Source organism: Prorops nasuta, unplaced genomic scaffold (assembly GCF_024137725.1).
Source record: "Prorops nasuta isolate Cenicafe-Biocafe unplaced genomic scaffold, Cenicafe_Pnas_1.2 PNAS00004, whole genome shotgun sequence".
NCBI lineage: Eukaryota > Metazoa > Arthropoda > Insecta > Hymenoptera > Bethylidae > Prorops > Prorops nasuta.
In genome coordinates, this window is record NW_027116801.1 from 10,592,406 (window position 1) to 10,617,854 (window position 25,449).

At 37.5% G+C, this 25,449-nt stretch overlaps 3 protein-coding genes across 3 annotated transcripts in view; 1 reads left to right on the forward strand and 2 right to left on the reverse strand.

Moving 5' to 3' along the window:
• The window catches only part of tok (tolkin), a 31,831-nt gene extending 19,833 nt beyond the window's left edge, over positions 1-11,998 (reverse strand). The window contains exon 1 of the mRNA XM_066725476.1: positions 10,580-11,998. Within this exon, the coding sequence (XP_066581573.1) occupies positions 10,580-10,754 (175 nt within the window). The 5' untranslated portion in view covers positions 10,755-11,998. The remainder of the gene's footprint in view (positions 1-10,579) is intronic.
• A 4,847-nt stretch (positions 11,999-16,845) lies between these two features.
• On the forward strand, positions 16,846-18,916 carry LOC136772452 (methionine aminopeptidase 1). Its single transcript, XM_066725456.1, has 6 exons — positions 16,846-17,049; positions 17,224-17,275; positions 17,356-17,594; positions 17,666-17,888; positions 17,990-18,265; positions 18,339-18,916. Exons 1-6 carry the CDS (start codon positions 16,939-16,941, stop codon positions 18,572-18,574), a joined length of 1,137 nt encoding a protein of 378 aa, XP_066581553.1. The 5' UTR covers positions 16,846-16,938; the 3' UTR covers positions 18,575-18,916.
• Positions 18,917-19,056: 140 nt separating this feature from the next.
• On the reverse strand, positions 19,057-24,642 carry LOC136772782 (myb-like protein Q). The gene is given in 7 exon segments (XM_066725909.1): positions 19,057-19,612; positions 19,648-20,128; positions 20,210-20,328; positions 20,496-20,990; positions 21,165-21,538; positions 21,641-21,873; positions 24,637-24,642. Coding segments are annotated over 7 exon segments (2,019 nt in total). The 3' UTR covers positions 19,057-19,301.
• Positions 24,643-25,449: the final 807 nt, after the last annotated feature.

The window sequence follows — 25,449 nt, forward strand, 5'->3', positions numbered from 1 at the left end:
CCTACAAAGTGTTGGGATAAACAAAAGCAAAGGATTTAGACTCCTTTCTTTGTCCTATGGTTGTGAACTTTTTTGAAACAGGTCCAAGGAAAACTACAGTATGACCGCGATATTATTGGCACGCTTCGTGCTTTTTAAGGCGCACACGCAGCACATTAGTCAGCTACAATCAGAAGCGATAACCGAATATGTGCACAATATTGATTAAACTTTTGAAATTGGAACGCTGAATATTTTCCGCAGCATTTCTAGTCCTTCGGTGTTCTCCTTGGAAAGCTCGTGCATTAATATCCGATTCGATCAAGCAAGAGCATCTGCACAATTTTCTTACAAATGCATAGCTTTCTTTCAGCAACGTGAAAAATTCAAGGAAATTGATAAGCTGCTTATTTTCGTATTTTACGTACCACGACAAATCCTCTCCGCAAAGTTTTAATCCGGCGACAGAAAATTGTACAAACTGCCAATCCTTCAAAATAACAAATTTTTATAAGCTTCTCGTGCGAGGCTAATATGCAATTTTTCTTCTCATTGGTCACGACGAAAAATCCCTTAAACCTTGCACAAATTCGTTTCATTATTGCGTGTTTAAAGTTGCAGATTTTTTCGATATAAAAGCACGACTGAAATTGCACGAGATAATTTTTTCAAAATGTACGAAATTTTTATGAAATAACTATGCGAGCAAAAAATCGTTTAAAATTTATAATAAACGCGAGAAGACGTTTGTTTTAAAAAGCAACGTGAAAAGAATTTTTGTTTAACGATATTGAAGAAGTAGTGGAGCCTTCCAAGAATTTCCTTATAAAAATATATTTTTTATTAAACAAATAAATTACCAAAAGTTCTATATTGCTTTAATGATCAAATCACTGTTAAAAAACAGTAATTTTAAAAAGTTATTTGAGAAGATTGGCGACGTGTATCGCGACATTGCAGCGGTTTTTCACTGGACGGTGCGAGTGTGTGCGTGTGTCGTATTGATTCGAATAGGGAAGCCTGCGAATCTCAGCACGAGTCTCTATCGCACCGGATTAAATGTTTGCGTGTATACGTCAGCCACGTCAAGTTTCCTCTTTTTTTCTCATTTCTGATTTTCCTCCCCCGTGCACTTACCCGCCCACTTTCAAACACATCTACTACTTTTATTCAGAGGTCAAGCGGCTCTTTTTTCACTTGCCAACACTCTGCGCTGTCGCCTGTCACACTCACCCCCTCCCCCCCCTCCCTCTACGTTCAACCAAAAACTCCATTGTTTCCAAAAGAGGGAGATAGAGGGAGAGTCGTATATACTGCAAATAGGAAAGAAAATACTTGTACAATTTTTTGCATCTATCTCACGATTAGAAAAGTATTAAAAAATTAATTCGTAACAACCTATTGGGTAACCAATATTGATACCTGGTCAATAAAAATTAAATTTGAATAATTTTTTAATTAAGAGAGTAATATCAAAAATTTATAACAATTATCTTCTTATAATTATAATAACAAAGATTTCAATATTTATATATATTTACAAATAAAAAAATTATTAATTTTACATAAATGAATTAGATTATAAATATAATTAATAACGAATAGTTTAACATTATTTGTATCGATCAACATTATAAAATGCAATAATATGGAAACGGCCTGATTTTAACGAATGATGAATATTTTTTTAATTACCTCTGCGTATATATATATATATATATATATAATTACCAAAGAGTTGCACAATAATTGGCTACGCAGAAAATAGAAGGATTACATTTCCGCTCATTTTTTTAACGAAAGACCACATGAAGTAAGAATATGTTACAAAAGTTTAACTAAATTTTATATATATTTTCAAGTGGTATATATATACCGTTGTTACATCCAGTGTGCGATAAAATTCTGAAACGATTGAATTTGGAGGAAGGAATAAAAGAATTAAACCAAGATATTTTTTGATAAATCATTAGATCTTTCGAAAAGCGAATACTTCCTTCCATCATATCGGATCGAAACGCGCTTCTTTTTCTCGACATTCGCCTCTTATCCCGTGTGAGAACTCGACGTAATCCCGTGGGATAAGTCCCTCTCACGTCCGACGTTCTCCTCCATTACGTCGCGCGCGTTTCCTGACTTTGACGTCCGATTTCGATCACTCACGTACGGACCAACTTGAAGAATTCTTTACTATTACTAACCAATCTTAATCAGCTTTCATTCCCGCAGCAAATCATTACGGATAGCCTTTGGTAAGATTCGTCACAAGTATAAGCCATACAAGATTTTAAATCGTGCAAGGAATAAATCTTGAATAGATCTTGATTAGTTTAATCGATGTGTGTCTTTTCAAAAGGATTTATTTTCTGTTATGGAAAAAGTATAACTCTTTTAAAATTACATTTGCTTAAAACTATAGTATACTTTTTAGATCGGATATGCCATCGAATAAACATTATTCCAAAAAAGAATAAAGTTTTTGTGTCGAAAAGACAGTTTTGAAAATATTCCACCAAAAGTAGGATACCACTTGCAACATCAAAAGTTAACACGTGCTAGTTGGAAAACTGCGTTATACTGCAGTGAACACGATGTCTGAATAGGAAAGAAAAAAACTGAAATTTTTGGGTACGGTCGACCGATAGTGTTTGAAGCATCGTTTAATTATAAAACTGCAGGTTCAATTTTGTTATAAAGGAGAACGTACGGTTTTAGGCAGGAAATATTCATAGAGGAGACCTCGATATGAATTTAGTTCATAAACTGGTTTCAGTCCAAAAAGTGCAGGGTGAACCACGTCGTATCTTTAAATGTATCCGAGTAGATGAAGATAGGGGGTGGGGAGAGGGGGAGAGGGGTGGTGGTGGTGAAAATAATACGTACGTATTCCCAGCTTTCTTGCTCGGCTATCTCGATGAACGAGTTCAAGCTTCAACTAACCACTTTGCACCGAGAAAGGTTATCAATTTGCAAAAAAACTGCAAATCCACTGCAGCCGTTCCTGTACAGTATATCGTCGTCACCACGTTGAACCAACGGATGTGCAAAATCGCATTTTCTGAACTCGTCGGTTTTCCATACAAATGGCTTTTGCAAAAAAGAATTTCCATACAAATATCTATAGAACCCGCAGGAGTGAATGATTTTTTTTCGACTCAAATCATTTTTTACATTCGTTACTGAAGCCTGTGGAAGGGATGTAATCTCCTGCACAAAAATCGGTTTCTCTTATTCTATATATATATATATATATATATATAGTAAATTGTTAAGTACTGTTCACACGCGTTGTTCACGCAGAGACGCACGGATCGTGATTTTTGTTGTCTCTCAGTTAAAAGAATGATTTTACTCCTGCGTCATGGTTCCCATGATCCGTTAAAATTCGCGCGTTCTCCTTTCAACGCATTTTCTACGATGGCTCCTCCAAGCTCGAATCGATTCGCGTTATGGAGAGCCTTTCGATTCGTTTGAAGCAGCCACTTGAATCTGGAAAATTGAAGCGTTTCAGCAAGCACGTAAGTGGATCAAGATCAATTACGATGATTATCCATGGTACGACGGCTGGCCTGACTAGCTGAATAAATATATATTTTCAGTGCTAAACAAGAACCTCGCGAGAGAGATCCGCACGAGCTACACTCGCCAGAGTCAGAGGTCAAGGGTTATCGAAAGTTTTTCAAGGAGTGACAGAGAATTTATAGTATTTTCTGGGAACGTATATAATAAAGCGAAAAATTCGTGTTTTCTCATCCACACACTCCACGGAATGTAACAATATAATGCTCCACGAGCAAACATCTTTTTCCATCAATGACTGATGAGGTCGTTCAGGTTATGTCATCCAGCTGGTCCAGCACATAGTTTAACTCGGCTTTTAATTAATAACGTAAACGGATCAAACTAGACCGATACGGATTTATTGTATCGCGCTTGCGGTGCTTTCCATTAACGGCGAGTCAAATAATACTTTAATGCGTTGCGCGCTAATTAAACATTTATTTCTTGCTTGATTAGATTCTGGAGGAGGTTAAAAAGGGATGAAGTATACATTTTCAGAAAACTTAACGTAGTTTAAAATGAAAATAATGATAGGGAACGTGTGCGATATGAAAATTATCGCATACAGGTGCCGCCAGCGATAATAGACTAAAAATCTAGGTTATACAGGTCGCGACAAAATTTTTTGCAATTTTGAGGGAGGAGATTCTTTAAGACTCTCTGATTACAGCCGTGCAAGCTGCGTTTAAATCGGTGCATCGGTTGTCGAGTTACAAAGGTTTGAACATTTAGCGCCTCTAACCTGTTTTTCAATAGTTGAGGTTACGTCGCCGCGCTGCTGTAACGTCACGCGAGTTATCAGTATTCCGATCAACTAGCAGTCTGCTTAGCTATTTTAATGGGATTCGAAGATCATCCATTACCTTAAAATGGCGTATTGATTTTACGAAACTCTTTAATTCGATCAAGTGTGATTTAAGCAAGCTTTGGACTCTCGGGATTCTCTTGTTTTCCAAAGCAAAATCCCTTCCGGAAAGTGGGAAGCTGGAATAATTTACGTTACTCCACCGTCCAAATGCGTCCGGGCATTTTTCATAAAGGTCCTTTGTCCTTTAGAGACGCGAGAAGGAAGAAGTGAGAAACGAACGGCGTTCAGCTTCGTTTCATCTAGCCCTTTACCTCCACCTGCAGCACCACTCTTTTTCCATCTCCTAACTCATCCCCCCAACCCCGTCCACTGACTGATTCTTTTTTCTTCACTTCCGGCTACGAATGTCCCCACCAACTTTTTATCTGGGTCAGAGACTCACCTACGATCAATTGCATTCGCACCTGGTTTCATATTGTACAGTCCGCTCTAATAACTATTCAAGGCTAATCAGATTACCACTTACCGAAAACGAGAAGATTCGTAACTTCTCCTGTGTCTCTCTAATGAAAAATGAAAAAGTTACCTAGAAACTCAAAGTGTCAAATTTTTCTCGGACTTATCTACCTTCGCCAAGACTCTTTCCATCTCCTAACTTATCCTCTCTCTCTCGCACCATCCACTGGTCCTTTATTCCACTTCCGGCTTCTAATGTCCTTACTAACTTTTTATCTGGGTCAGAGACGTATCTATGGCAAATTACACCTGGTCTCGAATTGTACGGCTCGTTGTAATAATTATTCCATAGACTGAGCAATTATCAATCGTACAATTGCTCACCAAACGAAGCCTAGACACTAAGTAAAAAAAATCGTAGTCTCTTTTCATATCACTAATGATAATAAAATTACAAAATTATTGACAAATTTAAAGCAACAAAATTTCCTAGGAATTCTTTCCTCGTCCGCTCCGAATTATGTCTCCCATTCCTTTTTTCATTTTCTTTCACTCTAGACGTTGCGCGGTCACTTGTGCGGAAACCAGAGATTTTCAGGCTTGCAATTGAGTTTTAATGGCAGTCCCATTAAGATTCGCACGACTGAAGGAGTTTCGGTCTCTTTCGTGGTATAAGCAGAGATAGGGTAAGAGGGAGTGGGGTGGGGGGTGCGAATTTCATTTTTCCCCTCTATTTCCTGCCTTTTTCCGTGTCGCGTTAAATCGAACGTGTGTGTAGCATGGTCGACTTGGACTAACCTATTTAACTTGTCCGCTTTTAAGCTCTATTATTTATATTCCGAATATTAATTTTAATTTATTATTTTGAGAACAGAGAAAAGCACATTCGACCTACTATCTCATAATAATTGTATCAAAAAGAATGTATAGATTTTGTTTCTTTTTGAAATCGTTTAAGGCGAATTTACGGCGTGTAACGATTTGGAAAAATACATTTATGTCCGATGATGACGGTGGCACTGCAATCGTCAAAATGCGAATAACTGGAATGGAATAATTAAATCAGTTGCGTACGAAGCGAGATAAAGACTGTGAAAGTAACGTTCAACCAATTTCCAAAACAAATCATCGTAATACTCCTTTTTTGAATCTCGATGAAAATACTATTGGGGTGGAAGAGAATGCTTAAACGTGATTTGGCTCAGTGTTGAATGTTTTATTGGAAATGAAATCCACCGTAACGAAGTTTATATTTATCGACGTCAGTTACTTTAATGAAAACCGGGCGCGTCGATTTAAGGTTAGCCGAAAAACTGTCCGATATCGCTGCAAGCTATAAATACGAAACGTTCTCTGTAGAAGCTCCTTTTGCCCTTCAAAACATTTACACCGTATACACTCGTTTTAGGAAATTTCAAGAACGCTTCTTCCCAGTTATTGCTACATTGTCATCACTGCGAGTTTCTTGTTACACTGCAAAGCTGCCTCAAGGGATAAAATGTGTAAACGTTCGTTCCTGAGAACGGCTACAAGCTTCGTTCAACGATGGCTTTATTTTGATGGAGAAATGCGTGCAACCATCCAGAGAAGAAGAAATAGTGGTGAAAAAAGTTACGCGCGCGCGACCCTCGTTTATTTACGCGCGTGGCTCTGTTATGGAAATGTCTTGTAGGGTGTGGAGGGGGGAGATTTATACGCGAAGCCTCGGCCGGCGGGACTAGGCGCGTCCATGTAGCAGCACAGCGCCACCACTGCCAAGTTTTTCGAGATTAACGTCAAGAAAGGTATCGGGATACGTCCAGCACGTAACTAACGGCTGATATTACATATGACACGTAACGATGCGGTATTTCTGTGGTGAATCAAACTTTTCCGTCGGAATTAAAGTGTATATATATGTGTGTGTATTTTACAGTGATTCAAGGAATTTCAGCCACTTATTTCTCCAGCCTTCCTGAAATAAACCATGCGCGCTCTCTAGCTTTGTCCTTCTCGAGAAGACAATTTTCCTACTATTATGGCCACCGTACAATATAGTTTCATATTCCATTTTAATGGCCCTAGTAAACCTAGAATACCACCATAAACCGTAAATATTTGCTTTTGAAAGATCTCCATGGGAAGAAAAGGAGCATGCAGTGTACGATGCATAATTACCAGGTTTAATTTGTCAAGTTTCGCAGTGTCTTTTTCCTTCTAATATTTGCAGCAGTGATTTGAACGATTCGAAGAGAACTATCGGACTGCGAATTGTGCAAAAAGAGTTCGCTAATTGCAGTTTGAACCAAGTTATTGTGAAGCGAAGGCAGAAATGCGTGGACGCGCACAAAGTAGAGTGTGCCGAGGTAAATAAACGGTTCAAGGATGTCCCGGACGTTGCGTTGGTCGCTCACTGGTGTATTGGCTGTTGCTTCATACGGGAAATCAAGAACAAGAAGCAAAGAGACTCTAATAAAGGAGAGAGGGAGAGAGAGAGAGAGAGGGATAACAAGAAGACGATGAAAAAGAAGAGTTTCTCGGGACAGCGATAAATAAGCCAATTAAGAGATTGAACGCACTAATTAACACAAGACTTTCGCTTTGGTGGATTTAATCGACGGGGCTAATGCTCGTAGCGCTTTTCGTGACAGATTGTCGCGTGAGAGGAAGAGAGACAGAGGGTGGGGGATTTGGAGAACAGAATTGGAACAAGAAAGGCTACGGGATGGGGGATGCCCCCTGGAGCGTGGTTGGTTCGCGTGCAGCTGCGGATGTTCTGGATGCTTTTGCGGTTGTGCTGGCAATGTCAGCCACACGCGAGATTCCTTGTTTTAGTTCGGTTTAGTTCGTTTCGGTTTGTTTTAGCTCGTCTTACAGCTGCGTTCGGGCCCGGCCAGTGAAAAAGCACGTTGGAACTCGCGTATCCTTTTTTTTGCTCGTTAGCCGTCCGGACGGGCCAGGGACGGAATGTAAAAGGAATCCCTGGGGGAAATATGCCCAAGCAAAAAGCCTCGGGGGAATCAACGATCACGCGATTTGCCTGCTATCTCTCGTCGTTTTCCCCCATACTGTATCCCCCCCCCCCCCCCACTTGTTTCAATTTTGCCCTTAGCCCCCTCTGCAGCATCCAAATATCGGATTGCTCCCACTTCGCCCCTGGCACTACTTCATCTTCCGCGATTAATGCTCAAGCGGCTAAAGTTAACCTCACATTATACTCGCATCAGTCTTTTGCACTTACTTTTCTACTTTTATCGCATTAAAATAATACTTACCTTATCGTTTGAGATTAATGTATATTAATTCTTAGAATCATGTTTCTACACTTTTGCTTTTCTTTCTCTTGTAGTTCCTAAAAAAACTTGTTACTTTCCGACGTTTTATCTTGTTTACTGTCTCTACAATATACAAACAGGGCTTTTTCTGGAGACTACTTCCAAATCCTTATATAATATGCATTTGTAATATCAATATAAATTTTAATGTTTACATTTTCGTATAAATGGAAATGGGACAAAAATAAGGCAAAAATACTCCTCGATATTAATTAATATATTATTATCATTGGGAAATATTTCTTGACCAAACTGTTTGCAATTATCATTAAATTTATCAATTGCAAGGTTGATGCAACGTAGTAATCGTTACATTAACCAATACAATCTAAATATGGAATATTATGTATAATATTAAGAAAAAAAAAAACAAAAATTCCACAGTACGTAAGTACGTTTTTCACGCCTAATTACACATGAGATCGCGATGAACGAAAAATCAACAAGCGCATTCGTGTCTTTTCCGGTCACGCTTTTACTAATCCGTTTCATAAATTATTTTTCCACTGACTTTGCTTCCTCCACACAATTTTATTATTATTTATAATTCCGTATTTCTCTTTTGTAACTACTATTTAAATTGAAAAACAACTTGGTCGGATAAAACTCTTATTCCCATAACTTTTCAACGCTAAACTCCGATCTCAAAACTTATTTTCCCTTTAATATTTTCCCGCGAGGTTTATTTATTATTTGCATTATTTTTCGGAGAAAAGCGGATTTTCACGGCGTTCTAATGAAATTTATGCAAAGTTTGATAGTCGTTAGCTCCTTGCTAAAATCTCTATGGTATATTTATTATGATTTTCTCTTTTCTTTCCTCCATTGTCCCTCTCACTCCGATTGTCTTTGTCTCCAATAATTAACTCCAATAAGATTATAAAGCAGTTTGCACATGCCAATGACGTTATCCAAGCTGCCTTTTGATCTCCATCTGAATTGCTGATTTTCCCCATCGAAACGCGTGCGGTTGACAGTCGATTTGAATCGAGTCCAGCTACTCCTTATATATACATCCAATCGCAATCTTATATTACAGGATACAAGAGAGGCTCGGACCATCGCTGACTCTCCAGATTGATCAAAAATTCGATAAACATCGAAGGAAGCTTCCTTTCCGACAACTTTGAAAATCCGTATGAAAGAAGAAGAAGAAGTTTGCCTGCTCGTGCACAATAAAGCCAGAACCGAGTTTCGATGTAAATTAACGTGTGTTTTCTAGAGGAAATCTCGAGAGTATCGAGAAGTTTGGCCCAGTTCAGACATTTTCCAGTGGCGTTCGCTGCACACCAAAGACTCAGCAAATAGACCTTCGACAAAGACCAACCACCTAGTGAATTTACGAATTGCAAACATTGATAATCAAAGCTCTTTATCATTCCTCGAGATAATTAAAGAAAATAAGAAATAAAGAAAATTCAAACGCTACTTTTCCTCGGTTTTTCTTCCAACGATCGTTTTTCCTCTTTATATATATATATACACAAACACACAGAATCCATCTCCTCCTGGGTCTCCAGGCTGGATAGGAAATCCCCGACGGCTACTGCTTTCCAGCGAGGGATTAAAACTATGGAAATCATGTTTCACACGGGTTTCCCTTTCCAGCTGTTATAAACGTCGAGTTTACACGTCCCGGCCCCTTTCTCGTCCCACGTAGGTCCATTCCACTTCTCAACGTTCGAGCGTCAAAATTTACATCGGTCTGCTTTAGAATCAACAACGTTTTGTCTTTGTACGCCAAACAACTGGGGAGGTCCTTATTACCAGAAAATCCTCGGAAATGTATCATCCAAATTCTTCTTTGTGTTAATAAGCCTCGAAATAGCTTTCGAGGCGTTCTTGGCCGAAACTGCGAGTGAAGCCAAGCGTAACGCGATTGGTCAACAATAACAACCGATGCGTTAAAAACGGACGCGTTGCAAAGTCAGGACAGAGACTGTTGACATTGCTCGACCCTTTGGAATGTCGTTTGAGAAGAATATTTTGCAGCTGATCTGGTCACCAGAATCGAATTTCTAAGAATGTTTCGAGGATATTCTTGCTATTGGGAATATTCAAATCAATGTCAAACGGTCCCAATGTCTCGATTAATCGAAAGAGGCTCGAGTTGACGTAACAGACAAAATCTAACGAGTGACAATCACAATATATATACATATATATATATATCTTACTATCGAACTCACTTGCACAGGAAGGCTCGCAGATACACGAAAAAATCCAGCAATGTTTTAAGGTATCCTTGAGCGAAATTCTGAGTGAAACGGACCGCGGTTAATTACCAAAGTCCAATTGGGTAAGAATGGACGTTTACAAACTGTATACATATATATATATATACTTTCAGAGGAAAGATAAGAGCGAGAAAAGTGGAGGAGAAGAGGGGATAGATGGGTAATTGAAAAAGTTGAGAGGGCCGCGCGCGAGATAATGGAAAGTTTGATTAAGCGTTCCTGACCTGCCTTGCAGATATCCAAGTCGACATCTCCGCTGATCGCCCGGGGGAAGGTCGTGCCGAGCAGTTGCTCCACGCTGTAACTCTCGGATTTCCGTTTCTCGGTCGTCTCGAAGATCCGTCGGGACTCGCCAATGATCCCGCTGACCAGCAGCAAAACTAACGGCAGCAAACTCATCTCGAGCACAACCTCATAACACACGCGTACACTCACCAATGATCATTCGCACCAGTGCACTCAAAACAATCTCCAAACCCGAGAGTTTCTCTATCGTATCCCGATCCCCACCATAGTTCTCGGAAAATCACAAGAATCCCGGAAACGATTTATCTCTCTTTCCACGACGGATCCCTGGATCTCAAAAACAAACCTAACCGATCCTTAAATCACTCGCCGTAGAGACGCTAGCGTATCTCCAAATTTCATTGGTCCTCGTCTTTCGCTCTCTCCAAGAAGAGTCTCCTCGAGTTCCTCCGCAAGAACGTTGCGGAAGTTCAAACCGCAAGAAAAATTGGATACTTCGTCGAGAGTGAAGATTGTGCTTTTGTTTCAGCGGAGGGTTTCACGCGTTTTCCGACGACTTCGCGGGGCTCCTCGGGTGCGGATGTCGAGTTGTTCTCTTGGAGAACGTGGCGAACCGACTGATGCTGTAGCGGAGCAGCGGAGAAGCGGTCGGTCGGAGTCTCGGGAAGTTCGAAAGAGCGCGCCGCTCTGTTTCTGTTGTTTCGTTTTCAGTGTAGAGGGGCAGGGGGAGGGGAGGGAGTCTGCGCGCGCGAACTCGCTGTAGGAGCCGACTCCTCTCCGCTGTGCTTGGCGCGTGTCAGTCGGAGACTCGGAAACTTCTCCTTGGCGCGTTCTGGCGCTCGTGTGCGTTCTTGTCGGCGCGAGGGGGTGGGGGGATGCCAGCGGAACTCCTCCCTCTGGAACTGCGCGGCACGAGGGTGCCCGAGATACTGAACGACCCGACCTTCGTTCGGCCAGTTCTGCTGCACCGACACCAACCTCCACTCTCCTGCTCCCTCTCTTCATTCTTTTGCGCGCTCTCTGTTTCTCTTTCCTTAAACTTTGGTCCTCTTTTTTGTCTACTGTATATGTATTTTTTTTATCTCGATAATTTCTCTCGAATTCGCTGAGAATCGAGAACGAGAGTCTTGGACCATCGGGATCTTGCTGAAAAATTGGTTTCGTTGGATGAAACGTGGTTTGCTCGAGAGGGAAAGATGGTTTTGAAGGGTTGCAAGTGGACGATTTCGATCAGCGTAATTGGAAAATTTGGCTCGGTGGTTGTAGTGATTCTATTTTTGCATGGCTTGATTTGCGAGGGTGAGAGTGAAGGGTTGGAGGGTCAAGGGGAATTTTATCCATGTTTTTCGTCAGCACCGCGCGAGGACCTGTATTTGCCAAGTTTCGAATTACCGGCATGGGATCACCCTTTGAGACCAGTGAGACCTTTGGCTGCCTGTACGTATCCCAGTGACTGTTGATGAAGAAGCCCTTCGCTAGAAATAATCTACGGAAATATAAAATTGAACCCTTTGTCTCTCTCTCTCTCTCTCTCTCTCTCTCTCCATTTCCCTCTCTTAACCATATAATATTCAAAATCAAATAAATTCGTTAATCGATTAATTACTGAAAGTAAACTGTAACTCAATCTATGTATAAAAAGTGAAAAAAGTAATAATTAGTATACATAGAACTTATAATGTTTTCCCAAACAAAAACAGTCTCTTATTAAATACTAATTACTACGCGTAAATTAAATTCCAAAGCAAAGATAATTGCAGCAAATCCAGACCACAATACTAGTACACACGAATAAAATAATAAAAAACGCGGTTTAAAATTACCCACCTTATAAGTTTATGCAATTTAAATCAAGATCCCAAAAATACCATGTACATTAGTTCACATGCAGTAATAATTAACAGATCCAAGCAAGTAAAATACTTAAATTAAAGTGTGCAATGAAAAGCATGCCGTATGCACTTAATTTAACTTCAATTAGGTTAACTAAAGAGAGAGAGAGAGAGAGAGAGAGAAATAGGCAGCAAGCATGTGTAATAACAATGTTAAGCATCTAGAAAAGAGCTGGTATTTTTAGAATAAAGAGAATATATATCGTGAAAGGTAAACGGATCAATGAAAGAAGAGAAAGAGACAAGAAACAAATCTCTCGAAAGTGATTAGTCTGTGTACAATTATACAGAGTACAGATGGACACCTAGACAGTATCAGGATTGTAGTTAAATTAATGGAGAAAGAACAATGCAAGGCAAGTTTGTGGAATAGGAAAGACAGACGGAGTGGAGGGTCAGAGAGAGAGAGAGAGAGAGAGAGAGAGAGAGAGGAGACGAAATAAGCAGTTAAATAGTAATATAGAGAAAGGGCTGATGGTAATTAATCAGTGTTAGTGAGCCGCGTTCTCTCACAAAGCGTCAAATAAAGCCGATTAGCCGGGTGTTGAAATCGTCTTTGTGAATTTTCGACCCCTCGATTATCGCAGCCCTCACGAGGGCAAATCTCTATTTGCATGGGGTGGACTTTAAAGTAAACGTCTATACGAGGCAAGTTTAAGTCATTCTAGGACGAAAACTCGATTACTTTGTCCATTTATGGATAACGAATTGGAATCTATCTGACTACAAATATTACTACGTTCGATATCTTGTTTTCAATTTTTATTAATGTGTTTTTCATTTAAACTTTTTTGGTGTGATAATAAACTGTTTTTTAATGTACGATGGAATTTTATAACCTGAGGTTAACGTATTCGATTATTATACATATAGAAGTATAATTATGTTATTACTAATGTTATTTGATGCCACGTTATTAATTAATTAAACGTTACGTACTATTAATGGTGACCTGGGATAACCCTTTGTCAGTATTATATTTCCAGACTGCTTGGTTTTGCAATCGAAAGAACAATGGAGCAATAAACTTGTTTAATAATTTTCCTAAAACCTTTATCACGTAAATTTATCAAGCGTTAAAATTCATTTTATTCTTTTTGCAATTCACAGTATATACTATTTTTTCAATTTTATTATTGATAATTTTCAAATAATTTAAGAAAGTTTCCTTTATATCGTTTTATGGAGCTTTTTAAATTTATAGTGGTTGTTTGTTTTATAAAAAATTGATTGTCTAATTTCAGAAAGGATTTTTAAAAGGAATTCATTATTGCTCTACTGGTGATGACCGGAAATACAGAAGATTTAAATAATGCTTTTAATCAGATGGCAAAGCAATACAGAGTCATCTCGTATTTCAAATAACTGCTGTTCTGGCTGTTCTCCGTATTTACGTTGTTCCCGACTCACCTCCGATGACCCACAGAGCGACTATGCACTCGTAGCAAGGGTAGTATAAGCACCTAGAGGAGGGGGGGGGGGGGGCTCATCTTTGATGTTTTTGGATCTAAAAGTTGCGACGTCTAACGGGAACAGAATGATACTACATTATAATCTTTTCGTTCGATCACCCAATTTTGGAGTTCTAACAAATAATTTCAAATTCATTCAATTGTTTTATAGTATGCACACGGATATAATTTTGTTGTTAATATACAGTGCTTTACGGTTTTTTAGAAACATAATTTTAGTTATTGTTAGCTGAATTTACAAATTTTTATAAACAAGTTATTTTGTGCAAATTTATAATGTCAGGTTTTGCGTCTACGTATAATAATGTAAGCAACGTTATTTTAATTCTTCTGAAAGTAAGTGATACGTCGCTTCAATATTAATATACAGTCAATATTTATACTACAATTTCCTTGGAAATGTTTTTTATAATTGTTCTTTAACTTATTTTTTTTTAGATAATTCCATATTTGGCATATAATTGTTTGTATCGACTATGAAAAGATTAGAATAATAATCTAACAATATACCTATACTCTGGCATAATAGTTGAAGATGTGATTATTTTTTCTCATGTAAAGTCTGCTTTTAAAATAAGAAACTTTAATATGATTTGTCAATAACTTCACTGATCGATGGTTTTCAAAATATTTGTACAATTTTCTTTTTCTGCAAAGAATACAACATAACATTAAAACTGTGTTTATATGCCAAAATTACTTCGACTATTTCCCAGTATTATTTCCAACATCTGGTACTCCCTGACTTCCTTCCAAATTAATCCTTTATTACTGTCAAAGGGTGCTTCTTTTACTGATTTACTTTTGACCAACTAAAATAAATATATTTAAGACATTTTACTTTTTTTATTCTATTTAACTTATATCACTACAAGTAAATTTTAGATTATATGATAACTGAGAAAGCATAATTAATAACTTTACAATTTTAACTTTAAAAAATTAATTTAAAGCAAAATCTTTATCCTTCTTTGATATCGTTTGAAATCGATAGACTCAATGATTTTATATTTGCTGGCGACATACACAACTTCTTAAGCAATATATCTACAATAAATTTTGCAATTTTAAAATTACTCTTAAACCTTTTGAAAGTCTGAAACTTAAAAAAACCAATACATAGAATAAAATAGTTTTTACACAACAAAATAATGAAACAGAATTACATGCCATATATTTTTAGTTTTTCAGGAAAAATTATAAATTGGTACGTCGCTTTAAACTTAACCATTCTACGTAACCTTTATTTATTTAAAAATATCTTCAATTTTTGAAATAAATGTTAAATAAAAATTTGCACACAATGTCACGGAAATTAATGTTTTATTTGCAACAGAGGACGGTAGTAGTGACAAAAAATTAATATAAAAATATTGTATAATAATTGCAGTAAAGGTGACATTGATGCAGATGGAATTTTTTGTCAAAAAACATTGCATCAACATCGGACCTTAGATGATATAAAAATGTATAATAACATATTATTATATCTCGTGGAACGGTACTTACAAGGTTTTCGTATTATCGCATAAAATTTGGCGGTAAATAATTAGTCGGTGATTGGTGCAGTACCTTTGCGCCAAATTTTCTACTTTTAGAAGTCATTTAGCGAACTTTTCGTATCGAAATTTAGGATGCGTTTACGCAGGCACATACGCTATCAACGCAACTGCACATATATTTCAGCCATACTTTTGTATGCAGTACTGTCAAGCGTCTCCCCGTCACTCCCCGAAAACGCCTTTGCAGAATGGCATCGTGCAGTCGGTTGTTGTTTCGAACCAAAGGTAATAGTTCTCGTCGTTCCCGTACTAACATTACTTCATAAGTTTGAGATATTTTATTGATTGTAAATTAATTTGTAATCGTCCAAAAATGTTTAAAAACGAAGAGATGTATGTAATAAAGCGAGGTGAGTGATCAGATTCATAAATGAATCGTTTAAAGTATATTGAATTCTTTTGGAAATTTGAATTTTCGTGCTTGTTAGGATCAGTTATAAAGGAAGGATTTAATCGATTTTAATTATTTTCGGAAGAACGAAAGGAAGTGTTTCACCTTGTCAAATTTACCACAATGATTGATTCATTGTGTTCTCATTTAAATATGAACTATGTAAATCCTGTAAGGCATTTTTGTCAGTCTATATTTATATTATAATCGACTACTATATACTTGTTAGAAATGAAGAAAATAATTGCTTCTTAGCTTTCTTATAGATCTGTATCTCTATTTTTTCAGTCTAACATTACAAGCCGTGTAAGAGCTAAATTATCTTTCTGGGGTAACGATTGTACAGCTACTTAATCTTGCTGCAGAGACTGCAGTTATTATGACATATGAAAATCCAGATTATGGTACACATATTAGCTAGCAGAATAGCGGTTTTTAATTTGTTCAGAGAAACAAAAAAATCCTTCAGTAGTATAATACACAGTTCTTGATAATATTTATATTTATCTCTAAACTTACCTATTAAATGTTACTTCGTTTTTGTTTTAGAGGGAATGTCAGATTTATATGTTAGAGATCCACATACTATAACAATCCCACACCAGTGATCAGTGACAAACATAATAACATTATTCAAAGAAAGAGTAAAATACTGAATGCTCATATTGTACAGTGAGGAGACTTTCAATATAATTACTTTGCATTTAAAACATTAGAGAGCAGATATCTGCTTAGGATACATGGAAGAATTAATGAGAGACTTCAGGCTTCAGCACCTATTAATGGGAATCAGTAGGCATTTACGAAATTGCTTGTTAGCGAGATTGCTCCGCGTCGTACCCACCTGGTGGTATTGAGTAGAAGTAAAGAGTTCGGAGAGTGCGGCCAGCGGCGCTGAGTGAGCACTGAGCATCCCCGACCCCCGTCAAACCCCTGCGCCTGCCCCGACCCGACCACCTTCACTCTGTTACGAGTACGAGTCACGTTGTTATAAAAACTTGAAACAATCTCTTTAACAGAATGTCGATGGCCTTTGGAATGTGCGAAACCCCAGGCTGCAATGCAGTCGCGAGCTTACGGTGCCCAACGTGCTTAGAAATTGGAATAAAAGGCTCCTATTTTTGCAGTCAAGTGAGATCTTTTGCTTTTTAGGTTAAGTTATTCGTTTTATTTCAATTCATTACGGTATAACGTCTATTTCATCTTACAGCCACAAACCCTTCGGTTTTTGATTTTTTATTAAATTGTAAATTTTTTATAGACAGTGTCATTTAAATCATTTAATTACGTTAATTTGCTTGATAGGATTGTTTCAAAGGGAGCTGGAAAACGCACAAGGTGATTCATCAAATTGCTAGTGAGTATTTTCAGAAAAAAAAAACTATTGTTGAGCTTAAGTGTCAAAGTATATTAATAAACATTATATTATACTTGTAGAGGGCGAGAATGGCAACAAGAAATCTAATGAATACAATCCATGGCCGTCATATCATTACACAGGCAAATTAAGACCTTACAAGAAAGAGCCACGCAGATCTGTGCCAGATCATATTGGTCGTCCAGATTATGCAACTCATCCAGAAGGCATTCCTCTTAGTGAGCATGCTGTTAGAGGCTCGGCACAAATAAAAGTTTTAGATGATGAAGAAATTGAAGGCATGAGAGTAGCTTGCAAGGTCTCTGAAGAAGAAACTTATGTAAATTTATTCAAAAGTGCAATTAATACTGATTTAAGTTTTGTTGACAGCTTGGAAGGGAAGTCTTGGATGAGGCTGCTCGTGCTTGTCAAGTTGGAGTAACAACTGCGGAAATAGATAGAATTGTGCACGAAGCCTGCATTGAAAGGAATTGCTATCCATCGCCCTTAAACTACCATCAATTTCCTGCAAGCTGTTGTACATCGGTTAATGAAGTAATTTGCCATGGTATTCCTGATACCAGGCCTTTAGAAGATGGTGACATTTGCAATGGTAAAATATCTTAATTTATAAGAAATAGTTTCTCTTGTTGAAAATGTTATGCATCTCTAGGCTATTTTTTAAATGCAATTTTTCTTACAAAACTTTAATAGTTGACGTCACTGTATACCACAATGGTTTTCACGGCGATTTAAATGAAACCTTTTTCGTTGGCAATGTAAAACCGGAAGTTAAAAAGTTAGTACAAGTAACATACGAGTGTCTTTCCAAGGCTATAGATATAGTACGGCCAGGTGAAAAATACAGAGAGATTGGAAACGTTATTCAAAAGCATGCTCAGGCGCATGGATTTAGCGTCGTTCGTAATTATTGCGGTCATGGAATTCACCGGCTATTCCACACTGCCCCTAATGTGCCACATTATGCAAGTAAGTCGCTATCAAAATAAATAATTACATTATATTTAAGGGTATATACGAATTAAACTTTTTCGTTTCTTAGAAAATAAAGCAGTAGGAATTATGAAGCCAGGACATTGTTTTACAATAGAGCCAATGATATCTCAAGGTACATGGAGAGATGATACTTGGCCAGATAATTGGACTGCTGTTACAGCAGATGGACAGTTATCAGCCCAATTCGAGCAGACACTTTTAGTCACACAAACCGGCTGTGATATCCTTACCAAACGGTGTACAAATGATGGCAAGCCTTGGTTTATGGACAAATTAAAGTGACATTTTATAAACAGTGTCCCTTGCTATACAAAAAAAAATTCCACACAATTACCTTACTAGTCTTATGGAAATATAGTTGAAAATACCCTTTTTTTAACCCTTTGATTCAAGGCAACAATTATCTTCGCGACTGCTTCGCAGGAGATTCCTCATTCAATCAGACGGAGCAAACTCAGAAGAAATGCTTTATGCATTTTTTACCGTGTACCCGAATATGTACTAAAAATTGTAAAGATACGTATAATTGATTTATATCTTGTGTACATACGAACTTGATATTTACAGATTGGCATGCTTGGAAATGGAAATAAAAAGAGTCTATGAGTTGATCATAGAAATCAATTTGCTGACTATTTTTTAACAAAATTAATAATAACCAACAAACATTCTTAAATTAAGTCATTTTTGATCCTTCTCTATGTCACGTTTAATCTCTTCACTGTGTACAATGACAAAAAATATAAAACTAATGAAAACCACCAATTTTTTTCATGACAACTATATGCTGCATCATACACACTGAAGAGAATAAAAAGTCATTATAGTGACACCGTTTTAATACTCGTTTCTAATATACTAAGTAGATAATACTAATGTCGACACATTTAAAAAAGAATTTTTGTGCGTTACATATAAAGGCTAGGTATAAATATAATAAGTTAAAATTCGATGAACATGATATGATTCACCGAGTTTGGGCCATACATATTATGTACAAATGTAGACTTTAATGATCATTATATTTTCCAGTCTTAGTGTTCAGTCGTGTACCAAATTCGTTTGTGGAATCTGATTCGTGGTTCCTTGTGTTCGTCGTAGTTGCAGCGGTTTCGTACTCCCCATCGTTCTCGTATTCATATTCTACGCCAGTATTGCTTTTCTCTTTCTCACGATGACCTTCATCATCCACGTACTCTTCTACGTCTGGGACCATTATTCTCAAAGGACGCTTATTTTCAATCGATTGTGGTTTCTCATGTTCATCTTTTGGATCGTATCTAAGATTTTTATCCTGAAGCAAAATCAATTCAAAATATTAATATTTTCAATAATAACATTTTTTTAGGTACATACACAAGAAAACTAGAGTACCTGCTGCCCGGGCTGGCGGTCGTATTGTTCATCGTACTGACGGTAATCACCCTCCTTGTGATTAGCTGGGATCGAGTCATTCTGGTCTTGTTGAGCCTGTTGCTGTTTCCTTAATCGACCAATCAACTGGCTGTTGACGTTGCCAGCTGCAGCTAAGGCAGCTAATTTCTCCGCAGCTTCTCGATTAGGCAAGGTAGTGTAATACTGAGTTGACGTAGCTCCACTGTTGGATACTTTGTTAAAGTACGTAGATTGACCTTGCTTATTATTAATTTCCTCATATTCAATATTGTTCTCCAAAGGTTCTCCATTGTCAGCTGGATATTTGGCTTCTGGAACAACTTCCGTCTGCATATTCGAGGCTTCTGCCCCCTCATTGTAAACCGCACTGCCTTGACCGGAAGCATAATTTTGGTCCATCAAAGCTTGTTGCTGAAGCTGCTGTTGCTGCTGCAGTTGTTGCTGTTGAAGATGTTGCTGTTGAAGTTGTTGTTGCTGTTGCAATTGCTGCTGTTGCTGCTGCAGTAGCAGCTGTTTAGTAGCCTGCTCATCGTAATTAAAAGAGTGCATCTGAGGCTGAGAGAAACTGGTCACTCCGGTTTGATCAAAGAGATGTCCCAATTGTTGCTGGAGAAGATGCTGCTGTAGCTGCGGCTGGTGACCTATAGTAAAATAAATAGAACAGCGATCACTACTCGATAGGTGAGCTACTAATAAGGCAATTATAACTTTCACTAATCACTTGTTTCTAGGTAGCTGCTGTATATATTTGGTCAATGAAAAGTCTCATTACTCGACTACGTTGAATCTTTCAAGGAATCATGATTACCCGAGGCGTATTGATCGCTGATTTTGTGTGGAAAGCTGTTCAACAGATCGTAAAGTTCATTGGCTGACAAGGTCTGTCCAGCAGTTGTTTGCTGAGCTGTTTGAAGATCTGGCATTTGTTGAGTTATGGGATAAGGAGCCTGGGCTGCGGTCGCAGGGAACCCAACGTGCAGGGAACTGCGAAGATCCGTCTGCATCGGTGTGCTACCATGACCAAAATGGGCACTGGTTCCTATCATACCAGTGCTTGTTGCTGGATTATTGCTGGCCAAATTATTCAGATAAACATCGTTCGTCTGCAAATCGTGATTCGCCAATGTCGATACTCTGCTGACGTCATACTGTGGAGTCAAATAGGTGGGGGAGTCATTTTGCTTGACTTCGTTATTTTCCGTAACTTCGTAATGATGCTGAGTCGGAACAGGGCTCGTAGCGATTTTTTGAGTCGGTATTATAGTACTGGAAGTCGCCTGTCCGTAATTGACCGGTGAGGCATCTGTAAAGACAAAGTTTCTATAGGATAGCCACTAAAGAATTGTATAGCATGTTATTGGTTCTTTTTACAGTTTGCTAAACTTTAGTTTTTAAGACGTAGTAGAAATGATAACACAAGAATGATGATCAATTGTAACATATATTAGGATTTTAAGGATTTAGACGATTTGCTTACTCTGTGGGTTAGAGCTGTAATTGTTGATCTGATAATTCCGCTGAGGCGGTCTCTCGGAGTTGGCCTCGCTGCTCTTATCGTGATTATAGGGTTTGTCAGCGAGGCTTAGATTCGGCGCTGGAATTGTATGTATTGGACCCTTGTCATCATCCATGCCGCCACGATGAGTAGCTGGAATAATTGCTGTTTGTGGTCTGTACTCAGGACTGTATTCAGGCATCTTATTCAACGATTGGAACTCGGTCTTCATTGTGTGAAATTCTTTAATGGATGGACGTTGCGGTAAGATAGCACGATTGGTCGAAACTGCCATCAATGGAATTGGTTTGTTCCAAGCATTTCGTAGCTCGTTGAACATCGGTGGCCGACGAATTCTTCAACGATTAAAAGCCAAACTTGATGTTAATTAATCGATACGTCATTAACAGCATTATTAACAATCGAATTGACTTGTATAAATCAACTTGTTGAACTACCTATAATTCGGTGCTTTGTAGGACATTCTTTTATGAGGAATTCCTCCACTACTTATGTGAATTCCATTTCCCATAGAGATCCTGTGACTGATCGGCCATGGTTTCTTGAATATTGGGGAAGGTCGTAAAGCTGGTCTTAGAGGTCGTTGATTATTCAAGGGTCTTCTAATTTTATACCTGCCATCGGCAAGACAAACCCCTATCACCAGCAACAAACAAGCCACACCTCTTAGCTGAAACAAAGTTTGCATTAAATTAATTATTATCAGTATATTTGTTATTTTTGTTAAATTCCTTGAAAAGTGCATTAATTGTCACAAGCATCAATTTGTATTTTAATAATGTCGTAAGAGTTTAGTGTTTTACCTGAGTTGTTTTAGCAAGAATTAAAGTTTTACAAAAATTGTCAAGATCGCAGGATAAAGTGGATGGACGTAACTCTTTAAAGAGGGCTTATTGGATCAGCATGATACTTTGAATATTTAATGGGAAAGTGTTTGCAATTAGTCAAGCCGGAAGTTTTTCAGTGGAAACTAATGTGTCTGCAGATGTTTTAATTCGCAGATTGACCTGTGCCTGGTTGTCTGCGGGTAAGTTCAAGCTACTCGCTGGAGAAACCGTGCAATAAAACTAGTATTCTTCGATCCAACTTGTCCAATTAACTACTGAAACTCATCATAACGGTGATAACTTTCTTTCTTAAATTTGCTCCTAACTGGACTAGAAATTCGAGATTTCGTATACGCTCAAGTCCACATCCGTTTACAGTACCGTATGTCCTTGCTCGCTTCGAAGATTTTTACCCAGTAACGTTTCAATCCGTCTCCCAAGCTTAAAAGAAGTTAAGAAAGTGAACGATACTTTTTTCAAGTTTGCACAGATTAATCCTGATATTGATCCCTTTTTTGGATTCGAATCTCTCTGCTGTCTTAATTACCTCGAGTAATTAATTAAAACGATACTTAAATGGACAAAATACCTTAAAATTTTTGTTACATTTCTGTCTGCTTCTATAAAAGGAATTCTAAAATGTATACTGAAAATAAAAATTCAACTAACGAACAGTTATTAATAACTCCAAGAAATACAAACAAATTTCTTATAATTGCATTAAAAAAAAAATGAACTTAAAAAAAAAATTGAACAAAATTAAAAATTTTCAATGTTTATTACATCATTAAAAATACAAGCATTATTTTATTTTTTTAATATAGTTAACAACAATTAAAATACAGACTAGTCAAAGTTAATTAAACAAAGTCTAATATAATTTATAAAAATTTTTCCAACAATATATTGTGTATAATGGTGGAAAATGTTGTCAAAAATGATAAATTTTATAATTTTAATCAGAAATGAGTTTATCGAGTCGCGCATGACTCCTGTAGTGTAAGCAGTAGAGTTTTCAAAATGTATCAGGTTAATCGTTTACTACTTGGCTGTCGTAGAAACGATGGGGAAGGCTTACGGTACCACATATCAACACGTGCACATCGCGTTTCGTTCTCTCTAGCCGGCTTCTCGTGCAAAGCGAGCGTGCGTACATAAATACATGTTTGAGCTGGTGCATTTAAGTGGGCCGTTGTGCCACATTGATAGGGGAAAAGCACTCGAGAAGAAAACCATACGCACACACGCAAGCAAACACTTCGTGCTTATTGTCCATTCATTTGAATTAGAAACTTTGGCTCGGCTTTAATCGATGCAGTGTTTTCTGCGCTATCGATCCTGGCACCGAAAAACATCCACAATAGCCAATTTCATTTTCACCCTTTTCACTTTTCCCTATCGCCAAGTGGAAAATTCCCATTCGGTTCGTCGAAATTCAATTATTTTCTAACGTTTCGATTGTCAAAATAATTTCATTTTTTTTTACATTTCTATATAGGTCTTTTATTGGTCCAGTTATTCGTGATAAATGTTAATATTGAAATTAATTGTTTTTTGAAAAAGGTATTAATTTTTTGACAATATAGTTGTAAAATTATTAAAGGTTTATTATAGTCGAGTATTTATCTTCACTTCTCACTTATTATTATTAGAAAATGAAAACTGTAATTTTTAAACCGTTCGAACCAAGTTTTATTCTAACTATAATTATATTTTCAGAAAATTTGTACTGAATTGCTAGTGGATAAGCCTTGTTAGCCGTGACGAGTAATTTCCATTTATCATTATATTAAGTTTCACTGAATCTTTCTCTCACGTCGTAATTTTCCTTAATGAGCATGTTTTAAGTTACGCTTTATTAAGTTTCATGATAATCGTTACATGAACACATTACTTATTCATTTTTATACTCAATTTGCAAGTAGAAAACTATAAGATTTGAACCCCCCCCCCTCTAGAAATCGTTTCAACTCTAATCTAATTTATTTCTAATATGTATAATTTTCTCAATTTTCAAAAAAAATTTTATTTCATCAAGAATTTAACGTTCATTTTCAGATATGTGTCAAATATTTCTGGAAAGTATTCCGGTGGATTTATAGCTCTCGAAGGTAACGTTCCTTTTTTCATCGGCTAACGGTCCTACTTCTTTCATTTTTTTTCACTCCGCTTTTTACCGAAACTCTAACTAAGCATAGCATTATAGCGATGAGTGACGGCTGAATAATCTACAAACCCAAATTTATCGAATTACTATTCCGCACGAATAATGTTATTATAACGAAATGTTAGTATTTAAAAATCTATTTTGAAAATTGCCAAAAAACAAAGCATAAAACTAACCTAAAAATGTATAAAAAATTTCGATCAAATAGTAATAATATTAAACAATATTTCAGACAACTACCGTAAATAATTGTAATGACATTTCCAAGATGACCGAAGATTGATATTAATTATAAACTAAATTTGGATCCCTCTATTAACTGCAGTTTATAAATCACAATAATCCAAAATTAATCACTGATAAATCCTGACGTTTAACAACGAACGATATTAAACAGACAGAAAATAAGAAGAAGACAGAAAAATGACGTAGAGCCTACCTTCATATCTGTAAGGTCCTTAGGATGACCTTGGAGGTGAGAATCCGCCGGTGGAACCGGAAGTAGAGTCTCACAGTTTGCGATGTAACGATTGGCCTTCGAGGAAGGAAGCACTGAGTGTTCTGCGCGCAATTAGGTCATTGTCCTTCATTTATACTCCCAACGGCGAATGTGCCCCCGTACACCTTTACACTTCACGAACTGCCTCTTCGACTCCCGAACGTTCGCAGCTCGATAAATCCCGTTTCGATTCTATGCCGAGCCGAGCTGTGTTTTCAAATCAAAATTGCGTCACAGTCCACACGCTTTTCGTTCACCCCCCCCCCCCCTCAAACTTTTTTTAATGTTCTCCATCTCCTCGAACACACGCACACACAAAATCATCATTTATCCCAATAGAGCATCATCGCAAGATTAAAGCCACAATTCACTGACACTCGAGGTACAATTATTTATTTAACAATTTATTGAATATAATTCCACTGGTTTTATGACAAAATAAAAGATGGGTAATTACACGAAAAATTATCATTGAGGAATCTCGAGTTTCTGATAGCGAGGAAAAATCGATCGATGGATCCGAGTCGAGAGGAGTTTCTCTCCATATCCTTGTAGCGGGTTGTCTCTCAGGAGACATCTGACTTTTAGCACCGTCGAGTTGCTGCGTGTGTGATCCAGTGACCCAGTATACGTATTCCTCGCGAAACTAAGATTAACGCTCCGCTGTGTGGCATTTTTTGTCCCAAGTTGCTCGAGATCAGAAACGGTTCGCCAGGGAATAATATAGCTCGGATTCTCTCTTGGTGATGCGCT